Below are 15,011 nucleotides of genomic sequence, written 5' to 3' on the forward strand. Positions count from 1 at the left end.
GCCCAGCCAGGGACCTTCGTAGAGCCCAGGCCCTTGGGTCAGCCCAGGCCTGGGGCCAGAGAGCGGCCTGGCCCCCCGCGTCTCAGAGCTCTGTGGAACGGGCGTCTCATGGGCCAGCACTTGGTCTCAGGTCTGCCTGGCCCCTGCCTGCCACTGTCCAGCTCCAGGGCCAGCCCTGGAACCCTGGTTAGGACCCCAGCAGTGACAGCAGCAGGGCCTGGACCAGAGGCAGCTGCCGCTGTGCCTTCAGCGAAGACACGGGTTCCAGACCCGGAGTCCCCACTAGGCCCCAGACCAGAGGCAGCTGCCACCGTGCTCTCAGCCGACATACGGGTTCTAGCCCTAGAGTCCCTGAGGTGAGGCCACAGGCCCTGGGCTCACTGTTGCTGCTCCCATGACTCAGTTTCCTCATCTGTAAAGGAAGGGGCTGGTGTAGATCCGAAGAGACCACATAACCCTCAAGTAGCACCAGTTGGGCGACCCCAACAGAGAGCAGCAACAAAGCCCTCCGGGCCAGCACACCCGTCGCTCTCCAGGCCCCTCCCTGGCCAGCCCAGGGATGTGTCCACTCTCGGCGCCTGGCCCCGGCCTCCCCTCCCCCAGGGCTGGCTTGTCTCCAGGCTTCCTCCTGGTCCTTGTCTGAATCAGCCCAAGTCGGAGCCAGGCACGGCTCTCCTCTCCAGTGGGACTGTCTCCCCACCTTGCCCCACAGGACCCCACCCCTCTGGACTGGGGGCTGCTGACCTCACTGCCCCTAACTGCGACCGGTTGCAGCTGTTGGAGCCGCTGTGTCCAGCTGGGCTGGCCCAGCTGGTGGCCGGCCAAGGGGCCTTCAAGGCCTGACCTGAGCCGGACCCTCCTCAACAAGCCAGGCCTCCTGAGTGCCGTCCCTCGTGGTGCCCATGCCTCAGTGTCAGCCTGGAACTCTCAGAGGGGCACCTGGGTTCCCGTGGGCCTGTACAGGCCTGGGGAGCGGTCACCCACCAGTCCCCCCGCTGTCAGCCCCCACAAGACCCAGAGCAGGGATTAAGTCTCAGCTTGACCATGGGGCTGGCTCATTGGGCACCCATAGCTCTGGTGCAGGGGGTGGTCATGCCACAGCTGAACCTGAGCTGCAGGATCCCAGGGTCTTGGAGCCCTTGTGGTCCTGCCAAGCAGGGGCTGAGCCCCTCCCAAGATGAGAGGTGGGGTAGGTGGGCCAGGTTGGGGCTCAGCCTGGGACACCCAGCACCCCGTCCCAGTGAGGGGAGAAGCCTGGCAGGCGGGCTGGGAACTCCCTCCTGCCTGTCCTCCCGCCCTGGCCTGCCTGGTGGAGCCCCACAGTGCTCACACGGATGTTCCTGCCTGCCCAGCTCTGTGTTGTGGTACCCACAGAACGACCGCAGCTGTCACCATGCCTGGCTACCGCATTGGGTCGTCGTGTGCCTGATGTCCCCACAAGGGGACACAGTGTGTCTGTGTCCATGCTCCTGGGCACACAGACCAGGAGGCCCGAGATGCACCTATACACGCAGGCATCAGCAAACATGACGGACTCAGATGCAGGCGTGCAGCACGACCCCTGGGGCGCAGAGACTGCAGAGCAGAGCCCTGGTGGGCAGGGAGGAGCATGAGCTGGGCCGCTGCCAGCTGTGAGCTCAGCCTTCGCTGTGGGGGAAGGGAGTAGGTGCCTGTTGTGCCCGAGGTCCCCAGGGGCTGACACGGTGCATCACCAGGCACAGCCTGGGCCTCCCCCACAGGACTGCCAAGCGGGCGTCACTGTGGGAGTGGGGCGGGGTGGGGCAGTCCCATGCCGCCTGCCAGGCCGGCGTGGAGGTGAGCAGGGACCCCAGCATCCCCCCTGCACTGTCTCTGCACCCGGGCGCTCAGCAGCAGCAGCTGATGCACTTGGCGGGCTGGGATTGCGTCTGGAGCACCTGGTCCGCAACTCCCTGCCCGGAGCAGCCACCCCACAGCCCGGCAGCACCTCCCCCGCCGCACCCACGGTTTCTGCTCAGGTGAGAAGGGCGGGTGGGAGCCACCACCAGCCCACAGCAGGGCCAGTCCGAAGCCGCTGCATTTGCCTCTGCGTGGGGCAGCCTCCCTGTCTCCCTCTTGGGCCACAGTCAGGAGGCCCAGAGGTGCCCAAAAGCCATCAGGCTGGTTCCAGGAGGAGGCAGTGGCCCGCAGCAGTACCGAGACCCTGACTCCTCTGGCCTTGCAGCTTCCATTTCCAGCGTGGCTGAGGCTACCCCAGCTGCCACTGGGGGCCAGATTTCAGCGACAGAGCCGGACATCTGGGGCTCAAAGAGGGAAAGGGAGCTGCCAGGGCCGCTGGGTGTGGGGACGAAGCTGGGGTGCACGAGGCTGCCTGAGGCACTCGCTGTTGGCTGGAGACGCAGCAACCCGTGGGCCCCTAGGCCCCTACCTGTGATAAGAAAGGCCCAGGGTTTCGCCGGCTCCTGGTCCCTCTGCTGCACTTTACTGTTTATGGGATCCTTCCCCCTTGAAGGTGGGAGAGCCGCAGCTCTGGCCCCGCCGCCCCGGGTGAGCCCGGACTGCACCCTCCATCTCCACACCCCAGGGGGTGGGAGGCAGTGTGGGGCCAGCTTGTGTCTCTCACCTGTGTTTGCCTGTGTCACGCTTCTCCAGCTAGTCCTGGACCCACTGCCCGTGGCCCCAGCACCTTCCTGCCCTGGAACGTCTCAGCCAGGATGACCAGCACGCTCCGCCGCACAGACATGGGCCCCAGAGTGGGTGAGACGAGACCTCCATGCAGAAGGGGGACCTCCAGAGTGCCAGGCCCACGTGGCAAAACCATCCCACAGACGTGGGAGTGCCCAGGGCCCTGGCCACCCCATTTTCCTGAGCCAGGGTCTGTCCCAAGCCAAGGAAGGAGGAGGCGGGCCCTGCCCAGCAGCAGCCGGCCGGCGGGGGGGGGCTGCCAGGGCACAGTGAGCCCAGCCCACCCCAGCAGGCATGGGGGTCCTGGGAGGGTGAGGCAGGGCAGGCAAGCTTGGCTAGAAGGGGCCACTCCTGGCCCAGGCAGGTGGATGTGGCTTCTGGGGAAATAGTGGGGGCAGGGGTGAGTGGAGACACCGTTCTCTTGGGCAGCCTGGGCACAGGCAGGGCCAGGCTCTAAGGCCAGGGTGGGGAGGGACCCTGGCCATGCCCAGGGCTGCCCAGTGCCTCACCCTCCCTGAGAGGGGTGGGCCAGGCCCCAGCAGCCCAGGAGGCCGTGGGCAGATCTGTGTGGGCTGCGGCGACTCCTGCTCTATGTCTGCTGGAGAAGAGACTTCACCACATGGTCTCCCCAGGGCCAGCAAGATAAGGGGGCTCCCCTGCACCCGAACCCCCTTCCTGGGCTGGGTTTCCAAAGCAGGAACATGGGCTGGGCCCCCAGTTCCTGCGAGGAGGCCTTGCTGTGACCCCCACTGCAGAACTGAGCAGTTGGGGCCCTTGAAGGTGGCTTCTGCCCCCACACCTCCTGTGTCTTGGGGGTCTCAGGACTCCACTGTGAGGACACAGAGCCACGGGGCATCTGGCTAGAGGGAGAAGGAGCTCACACGTACACCTGCCATCTCACACGTGTGCAACACGGGTGCACATGTGCACACGCTGCCAGACTCATGCACACGACCGTCACCTACCGGTGCACACCGTCACCTACCCGTGCACACTGTCACCTACACTTGTACAATCACTTACCCTGCACACCGTCACCTACCCATGCACACTGTCACCTACCTGTGCGTACTTGCACATGTCCACAGCCTCATGCCTGTGCTACCTGTGCACACTGTCACCTACACATGCACGGTCACCTATATGTGCACACCATCACCTACCTGTGCGTGCTTGCATGCGTCCACAGCCTCACGCCTGTGCTACCTGTGCACACTGTCACCTATCCATGCACACTGTCACCTACCTGTGCACACCATCACCCACGCGTGCACACTGTCACCTGTACGTGCACACCATCACCCACGCGTGCACACTGTCACCTGTGCGTGCTTGCACGCGTCCACAGCCTCACGCCTGTGCTACCCGTGCACACTGTCACCTATCCGTGCACACTGTCACCTACACATGCGTGCCTACACATGTCCACAGCCTCTCGCCTGTGCATACACCACCAGACACGCCCCGCACTCAGGCCCAGGCTGTGCACAGGTGGCCAGTGCTGTGGGGCTCCAGAAGTTCCTCCGTGTCCTCTGGTCTCAAGGAGGCCCCCATGGTGGGAGTCACAGGTCCACCCTGGGATCTGGATGCCCCGGCCCCTGCTCCCACCCCACCGGGACCCTCACGGCCCGCCTTATTCCAGGTGCCCTGCAGAGCTCGGGCCTCACCCTCCTCCTGTCCCTCGCCGCCCACTGCTCTGGGCCCCAGGCCAAGGGTCTTTCCCCAGGAGGGCTGGATGCCAGTGGGGCCAACCTGTGGGCCAGGTGAGTGCAGCCCTGTTGCAGTGGGGGTCTGCTTCTCGGTTGGGCTGGGGGAGGGGTCTGACTAGGGGATGGGGAGGGGTCTGGGGGTGGCCGCCAGCAGTCTGCTGCTGAGGCTGTCATCTCCTGCTCCACCCTGGGGGGCCCTGAGATGACTCAGCGTCCAGCTTTGGACCTACACGGCCGGGTGTGGGTCCCTCGGCCACCGCCGAGGCCTCAACCATCAGGCCCAGCCACGTCTGCCCACCCCAGAGAACACTGTGTGGTTTCCCCGCACTGCCTGGAGCCTCATGCGGGGCTCAGCCCTCCTCCCCGTCCTTCAGAGTTGGTGACAGTGACAGGCTGGTCAATTGACTAACCAGGGCGTCTGTGAGGCAGGGCTGGCGTCCTGAGTGGCACAAGGCCCGCTCTGTGTTGGACTGGATTAGAGTCACACCGTAAGGAAGGCTGGGGAGACGGCTTCCCCAGGGCTGCCCAACGGGTGCCGAAGCCTTGGGTGGGGGTGCCTCTTCCTCAGGTGCCTCAGCAGCCAGCAGGGGTGGTCAGGGAGCAGCCTGAGCTCCTGGCCACCTGGGACCCGGCCTCAGGAGGAAGTGCTGCCTCAGGGTCTGGGTAGGGGCCACACCTGAGGCCCTGCGTGCAGCCGAGAGCCTGGCCCCACAGGGTGCTCTGGAGAGAATGAATGAATGAGTGAATGAATGAGTGAATGAGTGAGAATGAGGGAATGAGTGAAAATGAGTGAGTGAATGAGTGAAAATGAGTGAATAAATGAGTGAATGAGAGAGTGAAAATGAGTGAATGAAAGAGTGAGTGAGAGAGTGAATGAGTGAAAATGAGTGAGTGAATGAGTGAAAATGAGTGAATGAGTAAAGAGTGAGTGAGTGAATGAGTGAATGAATGAATGAAAATGAGTGAGTGAAAATGATGAGTGAATGAGTGAATGAATGAGTGAATGAATGAATGAGTGAGTGAATGAATGAGTGAGTGAAAATGAGTGAGTGAAAATGAGTGAGTGAATGAGTGAAAATGAGTGAATGAGTGAAAATGAGTGAATGAGTGAGTGAAAAATGAGTGAATGAGTGAGTGAAAATGAGTGAGTGAATGAGTGAATGAATGAGTGAATGAGTGAGTGAATGAGTGAATGAGTGAAAATGAGTGAGTGAAAATGAGTGAGTGAATGAGTGAAAATGAGTGAATGAGTGAAAGTGAGTGAATGAGTGAAAATGAGTGAATGAGTGAAAATGAGTGAATGAGTGAAAATGAGTGAGTGAATGAGTCAGTGAAGCAGGATCTTGCCTGTCGGGGGCACCACCTCCCGCTCTCCCTCCCTCAGTGCTGGGGGGCAGTGGAGTCGGACCTTGGTCCTGCAGGCTGCGTGCAGCCCGTGCCCTTCTGCTGGGCAGCCGCGCTCAACTGCTTCCACCCCTCCCGGACCCTCCCTGCCACTATCTCCTCCTCTCTGCCCAGTGCCAACTGCTCCCTGCTGCAAGGCTTCTGGTGCCAGCCGGCCGGTCAGCTGCCCCGGGACCAGCTCTCAGCCCTAATCCAGAGGCTGGCCTTGCTGCAGGTCCCCCTCCAGGCCTGGCAGGTGAGCGGGGAAGGAGTGCGGGTGGGTGGGTGGGCCAGGCGCTGAGGGACGGGCCCGGATAGGGAAGGGCACATGGGCTCCGGTGTGAGAGGCGAGGGACGGCTAAGTGAGAGCTGGGGCAGGACCCAGTGTGACCACAGTCGGGACGGGGTGTGCAGCCCCCCAGGACGGGAGGGTCCACCCAGGAGGCGGGGGGACTTTCGGGTGCAGCCAACCTACTTCCATGACTTTTCAGCCAACTTCCCTGCAGATGCTCCACCCTGTGTCCGCAGTGAGGGCGAGGGTTCACCCTCCCCTCCCCACCCACCACTGTGGGGAACGATGCCCGACTTGGGGTACATACTCCGGGCCCCCAGAGTGGATTTTACAGCCCACTGGCCTCTCCGTGCATGGGCTGCAGGATCCTGGCCTGTGAGGGGCCGTCCAGGAAAAGGGAAAGGCAGAAAGACCTCCATTCCTTCCCGGGAAAACCAGACAGTGAAATAGTTTAGAGGATTATCTGAGCAATATGAGTGACCCTGGCCTGAGGAAAGTCTCAAGAGGTGTGAGCGCACCTGAGGCCGGCAGGCTGCAGGTTGGTTTTCTAGGCATCGGGGAGGTAGGAGCGACAGGCGGGGAGGTAGGAGTGACAGGCAAAGAGGCAGAGAACACGGGGTAGGCAGACATCAACCCGTTCTCCCTGAAAAGGCAGGATGTCTCGAACTGGGGGCTTCTAAGTCACAGGTGGATTCAGAGACTCTTTCCTTTGTAACCGGTTAAAGGAATAAAGCCCTAGGTAAAGCATGGACTCAGTAAATAGGAATGCTTTCAACTCAGACAAGCAGGCCACAGGAGGGAAGGAGGGAGGGCCAGCAGGCACTGCCTCCCCTCTGCCTGGCACGGCCGTAGGTCTCTTTTATAACTTGGTATCTTATTGCCACGCAGTCTGTTTTTTCTCTCTTATGTATTTATTTTTGAGACAGAGTCTCACTCTGTCACCCAGGCTGGAGTGCAGTGGCACCATCTCAGCTCACTGCAACCTCTGCCTTCCGGATTCAAACAATTCTCCTACCTCAGCCTCCCCAGTAGCTGGGACAGTTGTTGTTTGAGATGGAGTCTCTCTCTGTCACCCAGACTGGAGTGTAATGGTGTGATCTTAGCTCACTGCAACCTCTGCCTGCTGGGTTCAAGCGATTCTCCTGCCTCAGCCTCCCAAGTAGCTGAGACTACCGGCGCCCGCCACCATGCTCGGCTAATATTTTTCTTTTTTTTTTTTTTTTTTTTTTTGAGACGGAGTCTCGCTCTGTCGCCCAGGCTGGAGTGCAGTGGCGCGATCTCGGCTCACTGCAAGCTCCGCCTCCCAGGTTCACGCCATTCTCCTGCCTCAGCCTCCCGAGTAGCTGGGACTACAGGCACCCGCCACCTCGCCCGGCTAGTTTTTTTGTATTTTTAGTAGAGACGGGGTTTCACCGTGTTCGCCAGGATGGTCTCCATCTCCTGACCTCGTGATCCGCCCGCCTCGGCCTCCCAAAGTGCTGGGATTACAGGCGTGAGCCACCGCGCCCGGCCTATTTTTGTATTTTTACTAGAGACAAGGTTTCACCATATTGGCCAGGCTGGTCTCAAACTGGCCTCAGGTTATCTGCCCGCCTCACCCTCCCAAACTGCTGGGATTACAGTCGTGAGCCATGGCGCCCGGCCTAACTTTTTAATTCTTTTTAGAGACGGGGGTCTCACTATGTTGGCCAGGCTGGTCTCAGACTCCTGAGCTCAAGGGATCAGCCGTCCTCAGCCTCCCAAAGCGCTGGTATTACAGGCATATTGCACCACACCTGGCCAGCTTTTTGCCCTTCTTTTGATAATCAAACAGGCTGAACATTCTGTTCCAGCTCACAGGCATTCTGGGTGTTTGTGAGTCAGGGTTTTTCTTCCCCTCCCTCTCAGCCAGGAGGACCTTGCCCTGCAGGAGGCTGGCAGCCCATGCTCCATTCCCTGGGGCTCCTTTCAGGCTGCAGGAGGGTCCCCGAGCCCCCACCCTGAGTGGGCTCCTCCTCAGGGATGAGACCCTGGTGGGGGCTGCACAAAACTCTGGGGCCGTCCTTGTCTGCCTCAAATCCCCTCCTCATATGCACAGGATGTCCCAGGTGCTTGGTTGACATAAAATCGGGCAAAGGGCCCTCTGAGGAATGGGCTAAAAACCCTTGAAATGACCTCAAAGGCCAGGCTAGACAAGCCTAGGTGGGGGGTGGCTGAGGCTGGGCAGCGTCCTGCATAGGCTGAGAGGAGTGAGCAGAGCCTCAGGGAGCATGGAGGGGCGGAGGCTGGGCCTGGCAGAGCCCCAGTGCCAGGAGGAGGCTGTCAGGTGGAGCCAAGGGGCACCACCCAGGGTCCACTTGGGAAGCTGCCAAGGGGCTGCACCGGAGGAGACCCCCAATCCCGGCGTTGTGGAGCCTCCTTGGTGGGGATGGGCAATCATCCACACCCGCCCAGCATCCAGACACTTCAGCACTCTGCCAGTGAGGAGGTGGCACAGGGCCCTGGCGGCTGGGGAGGTGGCGGAGGGGCCTGGCGGCCGGGAAGGCGGCAGAGGGGCCGGGGGCAGCCGTTTGGAGGCCTGTTCTGCTGTGCAGGGTTCCCCTCCAGGCGGAGGGGTGGGCACGGGTGGCCACAGGGAGGACCCGACATGTGGGAAATGGGGCCCAAGAAGTGGGTGGGGACTGGGTCCTGAGGCCCGTGCAGAGGAGACGGAGCCCACGGGCTGCCACAGCGAGTCCAGAGTGGACGAGGGAGTGACCAGCGCCCTCCTGCCCAGCTCAGCTGCTTGGCCAACCTGGCATCACGGTGCGGCCTCCAGGACGACTTTACGCTCCACCCGCCCAACCTGCTGCTCTTCTACAAGTGAGTGTCCCTCCCTGCCCAGCCACAGGAGTCCTGGGGGCCCTCAACACCCCAGGGGCATCTCAGGGCTGCTGGGAGTTCCGACCCCGCCCCCTGTCAGTCTGACAGCCTCACACTCACCTGCAGCCTGACCCAGGTGCGGGAAGTTGACTGCCGGGCCTTCATCCGCCGCGCCGCCCAGGGGGACATGGAGCTGCTGAGCCATCTACCCGACCAGAGGGTCGCCCTGCAGCGTGTGGCTGTGGGCTGCCTGGTGGGCGCTGGGTGGGGTGGGCTGGGGCGCGTGGGGAGCGGCTGTGGCCTGCCTGGTGGGCACCTGGGCGGGATGGGCCCGGTGCCTTGGAGGCAGCCTCCTGCTGGGTGCCGACCTGCTGGCCCTGCAGGGGGGGGCCCGCCCACAGCTCAGCGCCTCCAACCTGCCGCTGCTCGGGGCCCTGGTGTGTGACATGGACGCGTCCAGCATCAGTGCTGCGGACCCCCATGTGCTGGAGAACCTGCAGCGCTGCCCCCGGCTGACCACCGCCCAGCGCATTGCCCTCAACTCACTGCTGGCCGGTGGGAAGACCTCGCTCGGGTGGGTGGGGTCACGGGGCCAGGCGAGGAGGCGGGGATGAGATGGGAGGCAGCCTGGGGTTGGCCCTCTTGGTCACTGATGTCCACAGCCCACTAACATCTGACCTCTGGCCTCAACCTCACCGGGTCCTGCAGCCAAGGGGGCAGAGGGTCGGGGTGCTGCCCCACTAGCTGTGGGGGGGGGTGTCCCTCCCGTGGGTGCCAGTCAGGGGTCTGGGTGGTCAAGCACCTACTGAGTGCTCCTCCTGCCTGCTGGGTGTCCATGGAGGGGCAGGGGCTCCCGGGGGGGCCTGCCCTGGACCCAACACAGCGCCCCTTTCTGTGTACCAGGCCCCCTGGCTCCTGGACACTGGAGGGGCTGCAGGCCCTGGGTTCCCTGGCCACATACATCAGCCCTCACCTGTGGGCACAGGTGCAGGAGGTAGGAGGGGGCCCCAGGGTGGACACAAGCGAGCCTTGCCCAGGCCACCAACCTCAGCGCACACCTGCCCTGCCAGGCCGTGGGCCTGGGCTTCTTCAGTAGCATGGTGGCGGCATGCCGGGCAGGGAGGCTCAGCCAGCACGAGGCCAGGCGCTTCATCACCAGCTTCCTGGAGTCCAAGACCAAACTGGTGTCCTCCAGGCCCAGGCTCAGCACAGGTCAGTATGGCCACCGTGGCCTGGGACGCTGCACGTCCCCAGTCCGGCTCCTCCCTCGGGCCTGGCTGACTTCAGAGAAGTCGTTTGGCCAAGTTCTTGGTTAGAACTCTGGGAAAGCCAAGGTCTGACCAAGGTCAGAAGTGGAGGGGAAGGGGTCAGGGAGGGGGCCTGGGCCAGGCGCGGCGGCTCACACCTGTAATCCCAGCACTTTCAGAGGCCGAGGCAGGCAAATCACTTGAGGTCCAGAGTTCGAGACCAGCCTGGCCAACATGAGGAAACCCCGTCTCTAATAAAAACACAAAAATTAGCCAGGCGTGGTGGTGCATGCCTATAATCCCAGCGATTTGGGAGGCTGAGGAGGGAGAATCGCTTGAACCCAGGAGGTGGAGGTTGCAGTGAGCAGAGATCATGCCACTGCACTCAGCCTGGGCGACAGAGTGAGACTCCACCTAAAAAAAAAAAAAAAAAAAGGCCGGGCGCGGTGGCTCAAGCCTGTAATCCCAGCACTTTGGGAGGCCGAGACGGGCGGATCACGAGGTCAGGAGATCGAGACCACCCTGGCGAACACCGTGAAACCCCGTCTCTACTAAAAAATACAAAAAAAAACTAGCCGGGCGAGGTGGCGGGCGCCTGTAGTCCCAGCTACTCGGGAGGCTGAGGCAGGAGAATGGCGTGAACCCGGGAGGCGGAGCTTGCAGTGAGCTGAGATCCGGCCACTGCACTCCAGCCCGGGCGACACAGCGAGACTCCGTCTCAAAAAAAAAAAAAAAAAAAATCCGGGCACAGTGGCTAAGGCCTGTAATCCCAGCACCTTGGGAGGCCAAGGCAGGAGGATTCACTTAAGGTCAGGAGTTCAAGACCAGCCCAGCCAACACGGCGAAACCCCATCTCTACTAGAAATACAAAAATTAGCCGGCGTGGTGGCGCACACCTGTAATCCCAGCTACTCAGGAGGCTGAGGCAGGAGAATCGCTTGAACCCGGGAGGCAGAGGTTGCAGAGAGCCGAGATCAATGCCACTATTCTCCAGCCTTTGATGCCCTGCTGCTAGGCAACAGAGCAAGACTCTGTCTCAAAAAAAAAAAAAAAGCGGGGGGGCGCCCTGGAGCCGGCAGTGGTGGTTGGCCCAGGCCCCGGTTACCAGCCCGGGCCGCACACACCCCCAGGGAGATCCTGTGTCCGAGGCAACATCACGGCGGCCACGCTGCGGGACAATCTCTTTCTGGTGCGCTACGACTGTGCACAGCTTGAGTCCTGCCTGGACGGCCACGTCCTCAGAACCAACCTGGAACTCCTGCTGCAGCACCCGCTGCCCGCTGAGTGCCAGCGCGTGGTCAAGGCCAAGCTCGCGCAGGTGCACGGCTGGGTGGGGGGGATGGGGAGGCCCGGTGGGCGCAGCACCTCTGCTGACCCTGCCCGGCCCTGCCCACCTGCTCAGATCTACCCACAAGGCCTCCCGGAGGATCAGTTGCGGCTCATCACCTCGTTGGTCTACCTCTACTCCTGCACCGAGATCGGCCAGTGGAGCATCACCTCCTGGGACACGGTTGTGGCTCTGCTGGCCTCTGATGTGGCCCTGGAGAACCAGACAGAGGTGAGGGCACCTGGGCAGGCGGGCAGGTGGGTGGTCCCAAGCCCCAGCCCACCCCACCGACCCTGGCTCTGCCCCCAGGCTGTGCTGCAGAAGTTTCTGGAGCACAATGGCACAGTCTCCGGCGCCCTGCTGCTGGCCGTCGGGGGCACCCGCCTATGCTGGATGAGTCCTCAGCAGATCCAGACCATCCATCCCCAGGAGCTCCGGTGAGCCAACCCCCCACACTCAGAGGCAGCTCCCGCCTCAGCCCAGGGGGACCACGAGGGGAAACTGAGGGCAAGGAGGGCAGTCCAGCCAGGCCATCGGGTGCATTAATCGTAGGGCTGCCCTGGCTGGACTCTAGCTTTTTTTTTTTTTTTCCTTGAGACGGAGTCTCGCTCTGTTGCCCAGGCTGGAGTGCAGTGGCGCGATCTCAGCTCACTGCAAGCTCCGCCTCCCGGGTTCACGCCATTCTCCTGCCTCAACCTCCCGAGTAGCTGGGACTACAGGCGCCCACCACCTCGCCCAGCTAGTTTTTTGTATTTTTTAGTAGAGACGGGGTTTCACCGTGTTAGTCAGGATGGTCTCGATCTCCTGACCTCGTGATCTGCCCGTCTAGGCCTCCCAAAGTGCTGGGATTACAGGCTTGAGCCACCGCGCCCAGCCTGGACTCTAGCTTTGAGCAAAGGACACAAACTGGGTGACTTTATTTATTTATTTATTTATTTATTTATTTATTTTGAGATGGAGTCTCACTCTGTCGCCCAGGCTGGAGTGCAGTGGCACAATCTCGGCTCACTGCAAGCTCCGCCTCCCGGGTTCACGCCATTCTCCTGCTTCAGCCTCCTGAGTAGCTGGGACTACAGATGCCCGCCACCTCACCCGGCTAATTTTTTTTTTTTGTATTTTTTAGTAGAGACAGGGCTTCACCATGTTGGCCAGGCTGGTCTCGATCTCCTGACCTCGTGATCCACCCACCCAGGCCTCCCAAAGTGCTGGGATTACAGGCGAGAGCACTGTACCTAGCCCTCAGCTTTCCCTGTCCTTAGAAGGACCCCAGGCATTGAGTCAGGGCCCACCTGATCCAGTCTGAACTGATCCCATCTGCAATGACCCTATTTCCCAACAAGGTCACATTCTGAAGTTCTGAGTGGATGTGAATTTGGGGGAACCCTGTTCACCCCAGGACAGAGGGTGAGAGGAAAGCTGTGGCTCAGGAAGGGAGGGCCATGCCCAGCCGTTGGAAGGGTCGGGGACTGGTGGCCAACTCCTCAGCCTCCCGCCTCCCGCCTCCCCCAGGCTGGCCGGGGCCCTGGATGTCTCTTCCTGCCCCCAGAGCCGGAAGGATGTGCTCTACGCCAAGGCCCGTGAGGCCTTCAGCAGCAGCAGCAGGACCCCAGCTGCCTACTACCACTTCATGCGCCCCTACCTCGGTGAGCCCTGAGCCCTCACCTCTGTCCCCGCAGCGGCCACCCCGTTGAAGCCCTGCCCCCTCACCCCCCCCCATCCCCCCGGGTGGCTCCCCCCGCCCCGTGGAGCCCCACCCCCTCGCCCCTGTTCCCCCAGCGGCTCCCCCGGTGGAGCCCCGCCGCCTCACCCCATCCCCCCGGGTGGCTCCCCCCACACCGCCTGTGGAGCCCCAACCCCTCACCCCCGTCCCAGCTCCCCACCGCCCCCTCACCCCCGTCCCCCCAGGCGGTGCACCGGTGGAGGAGCTGCAGCACCTGGCCCAGGCCAACATCTCCATGGACATCGACACCTTCACCAGCCTGAACCCCCGCGTGCTGCAGGTGGGGCCGGGCTGCCCCGTGAGGGTGGGGGTGCAGGGCTGGCCCAGGCGGGGGAGCCCCTAGGTCACAGGTCACAGCCAGCATACCCCCACTTTCCCACTCCAGGCCGTTTCTGGGCCTCTCACTCCTGCCACTGCCCAATCCTGGGTCTGGCCCTCTCCTGTGGGTCTTCCCCTGGCCTGGAAGGTGGCCCCATTGCCCCTCTGCCCCGCCTCTCCCCGCAGAGCCTGGATGTCAGCAACGTGACTGCGCTGCTGGGCCACAACGTGGGAGACCTGCAGAAGGCCCGAAGCCACCCCACCGTCAGGTCCTGGCTGTACAGCCTCAACAGCTCCGCCCTGGGCCAGCTGGGCCTTGACACCAGCCCCGCCGGCCCCGCCAGCCCCACCGGCCCAGCCCACGGCACCAGCGGGCCCCCCAGCACCACCCACCAAGCGCCTCATCTGGTCCACACCTCAGGCCTGCCCGGGAACGCTGCCCAGGCCTCCACCTCAGGTATGGCCCCCACACCCCTCCGGCTTGGCCCCCTCTGCCCAGGGCCCTCTCAGACCTGTTCCCCGCCTCGTGGCCACTCCCACAGTCTGTCCACCAGCTTTGTCCATTGCCTCCTGGGATGACACTGGCCAACCCTGGCTTCACCCTTCATTGCCTACTGAGTGAGAGACGCAGCTGTCTCCCCTAAAACCCACTGACCAGCAGAAAGTGGGGGCAGGGGAAGCCTTGAGACCTTTGTTGGGTCCCAGAAGAGCATCCGCAGACGGGTGTCCTCGCCGGCTGTCCCCACCCTCCCCAGCCAGAGGGAGGGGCTGCCCAGGCCTGTCTGGCTCCAGGGGGTGGATATGGGGGTAGTGTCTGAGGGACTGATGGTGTCCTCCCTGTTCCATCTACAGGCAGCCCGTGGGCCCCCCTGGGGTACCTGCCCCTGGCGGTGGCCCTGCCCTCTAGCCTCCTATGGCTGCTGCACTGGGGGACCTGCACCCTGGCTTCTGTGGACAGTGCTGCCTCGGGGTGGCTGGGTTCACAGGGGTCAGGTTCAGGAAAAACAGGGCTGTTAGATTCAGCTGGACGCCCACTTGGACTGAGGGGCCGGCTCTAGGCCAGGCCAACCTGCCCAAGCCCCACCTCGTAGGCTGCCCCGCCCATCCCCGCCTCCAGATCCTGCGAGCTGGACTGAGGACCAGGCCCTGAGGAGGTGCCTCCCGCACAACCACAGGCCCAGGCGGGACACAGAAGACGCTGCCCCGGCCCTGCAGAGAGCTGGGGCTGGGGCTGGGGCTGGGGCTGGGGTTTGGAACCACTGACTTCGTTGCTGGTCATGAATAAAGTCCAAAGTCGTGGTCCCGCCTGTGTTCGTGCTCAGGGTCTGAACAGGGGAGCCTGGGAATGTCCTAGCCGGGGCCCAGCCTGTGGGGATGGGGGCACGGGACTCCCACCGCTGTCTACTGGGGCCATCCTGAGTGCTGGCCTGGCCCTTAGCACAATGGCAGCAGGGTCAGGAAGGCCTCCAAGGGTCCCCCCCTGGCCTGAGGGCCCAAGACCAGAGGGAGA

The 15,011-nt window shown here is 62.7% G+C and overlaps 2 protein-coding genes across 2 annotated transcripts in view; both read left to right on the forward strand.

The window, feature by feature from the left end:
* The window catches only part of CIAO3 (cytosolic iron-sulfur assembly component 3), a 148,777-nt gene that overhangs the window by 93,364 nt on the left and 40,402 nt on the right, over window positions 1-15,011 (forward strand). The gene's annotated exons all lie outside the window — the stretch shown is intronic.
* Window positions 1,540-14,637, forward strand: LOC126944155 (mesothelin-like protein). The gene is made up of 20 exons (XM_050773414.1): window positions 1,540-1,631; window positions 1,740-1,997; window positions 2,106-2,387; window positions 2,492-2,526; window positions 2,632-2,736; window positions 4,307-4,427; window positions 4,803-4,920; window positions 5,758-6,012; window positions 8,804-8,889; window positions 9,016-9,142; window positions 9,273-9,463; window positions 9,793-9,883; window positions 9,960-10,101; window positions 11,267-11,454; window positions 11,539-11,694; window positions 11,773-11,900; window positions 12,973-13,106; window positions 13,369-13,463; window positions 13,688-13,958; window positions 14,354-14,637. Exons 1-20 carry the CDS (start codon window positions 1,540-1,542, stop codon window positions 14,557-14,559), a joined length of 3,081 nt encoding a protein of 1,026 aa, XP_050629371.1. The 3' UTR covers window positions 14,560-14,637.

This window comes from Macaca thibetana, chromosome 20, assembly GCF_024542745.1.
Source record: "Macaca thibetana thibetana isolate TM-01 chromosome 20, ASM2454274v1, whole genome shotgun sequence".
In the NCBI taxonomy this organism is placed as follows: domain Eukaryota; kingdom Metazoa; phylum Chordata; class Mammalia; order Primates; family Cercopithecidae; genus Macaca; species Macaca thibetana.

Excerpts from the sequence above, each read along its gene's own strand:
- LOC126944155 (XM_050773414.1), top strand. The coding sequence starts at position 1,540 with ATGCAGGCGTGCAGCACGACCCCTGGGGCGCAGAGACTGCAGAGCAGA. Across the intron at positions 1,632-1,739 it reads GAGCTGGGCCGCTGCCAGCT|GACTGCCAAGCGGGCGTCAC; the intron begins GTGAGCTCAGCC and ends CCTCCCCCACAG. Across the intron at positions 4,921-5,757 it reads AACGGGTGCCGAAGCCTTGG|TGCTGGGGGGCAGTGGAGTC; the intron begins GTGGGGGTGCCT and ends TCCCTCCCTCAG.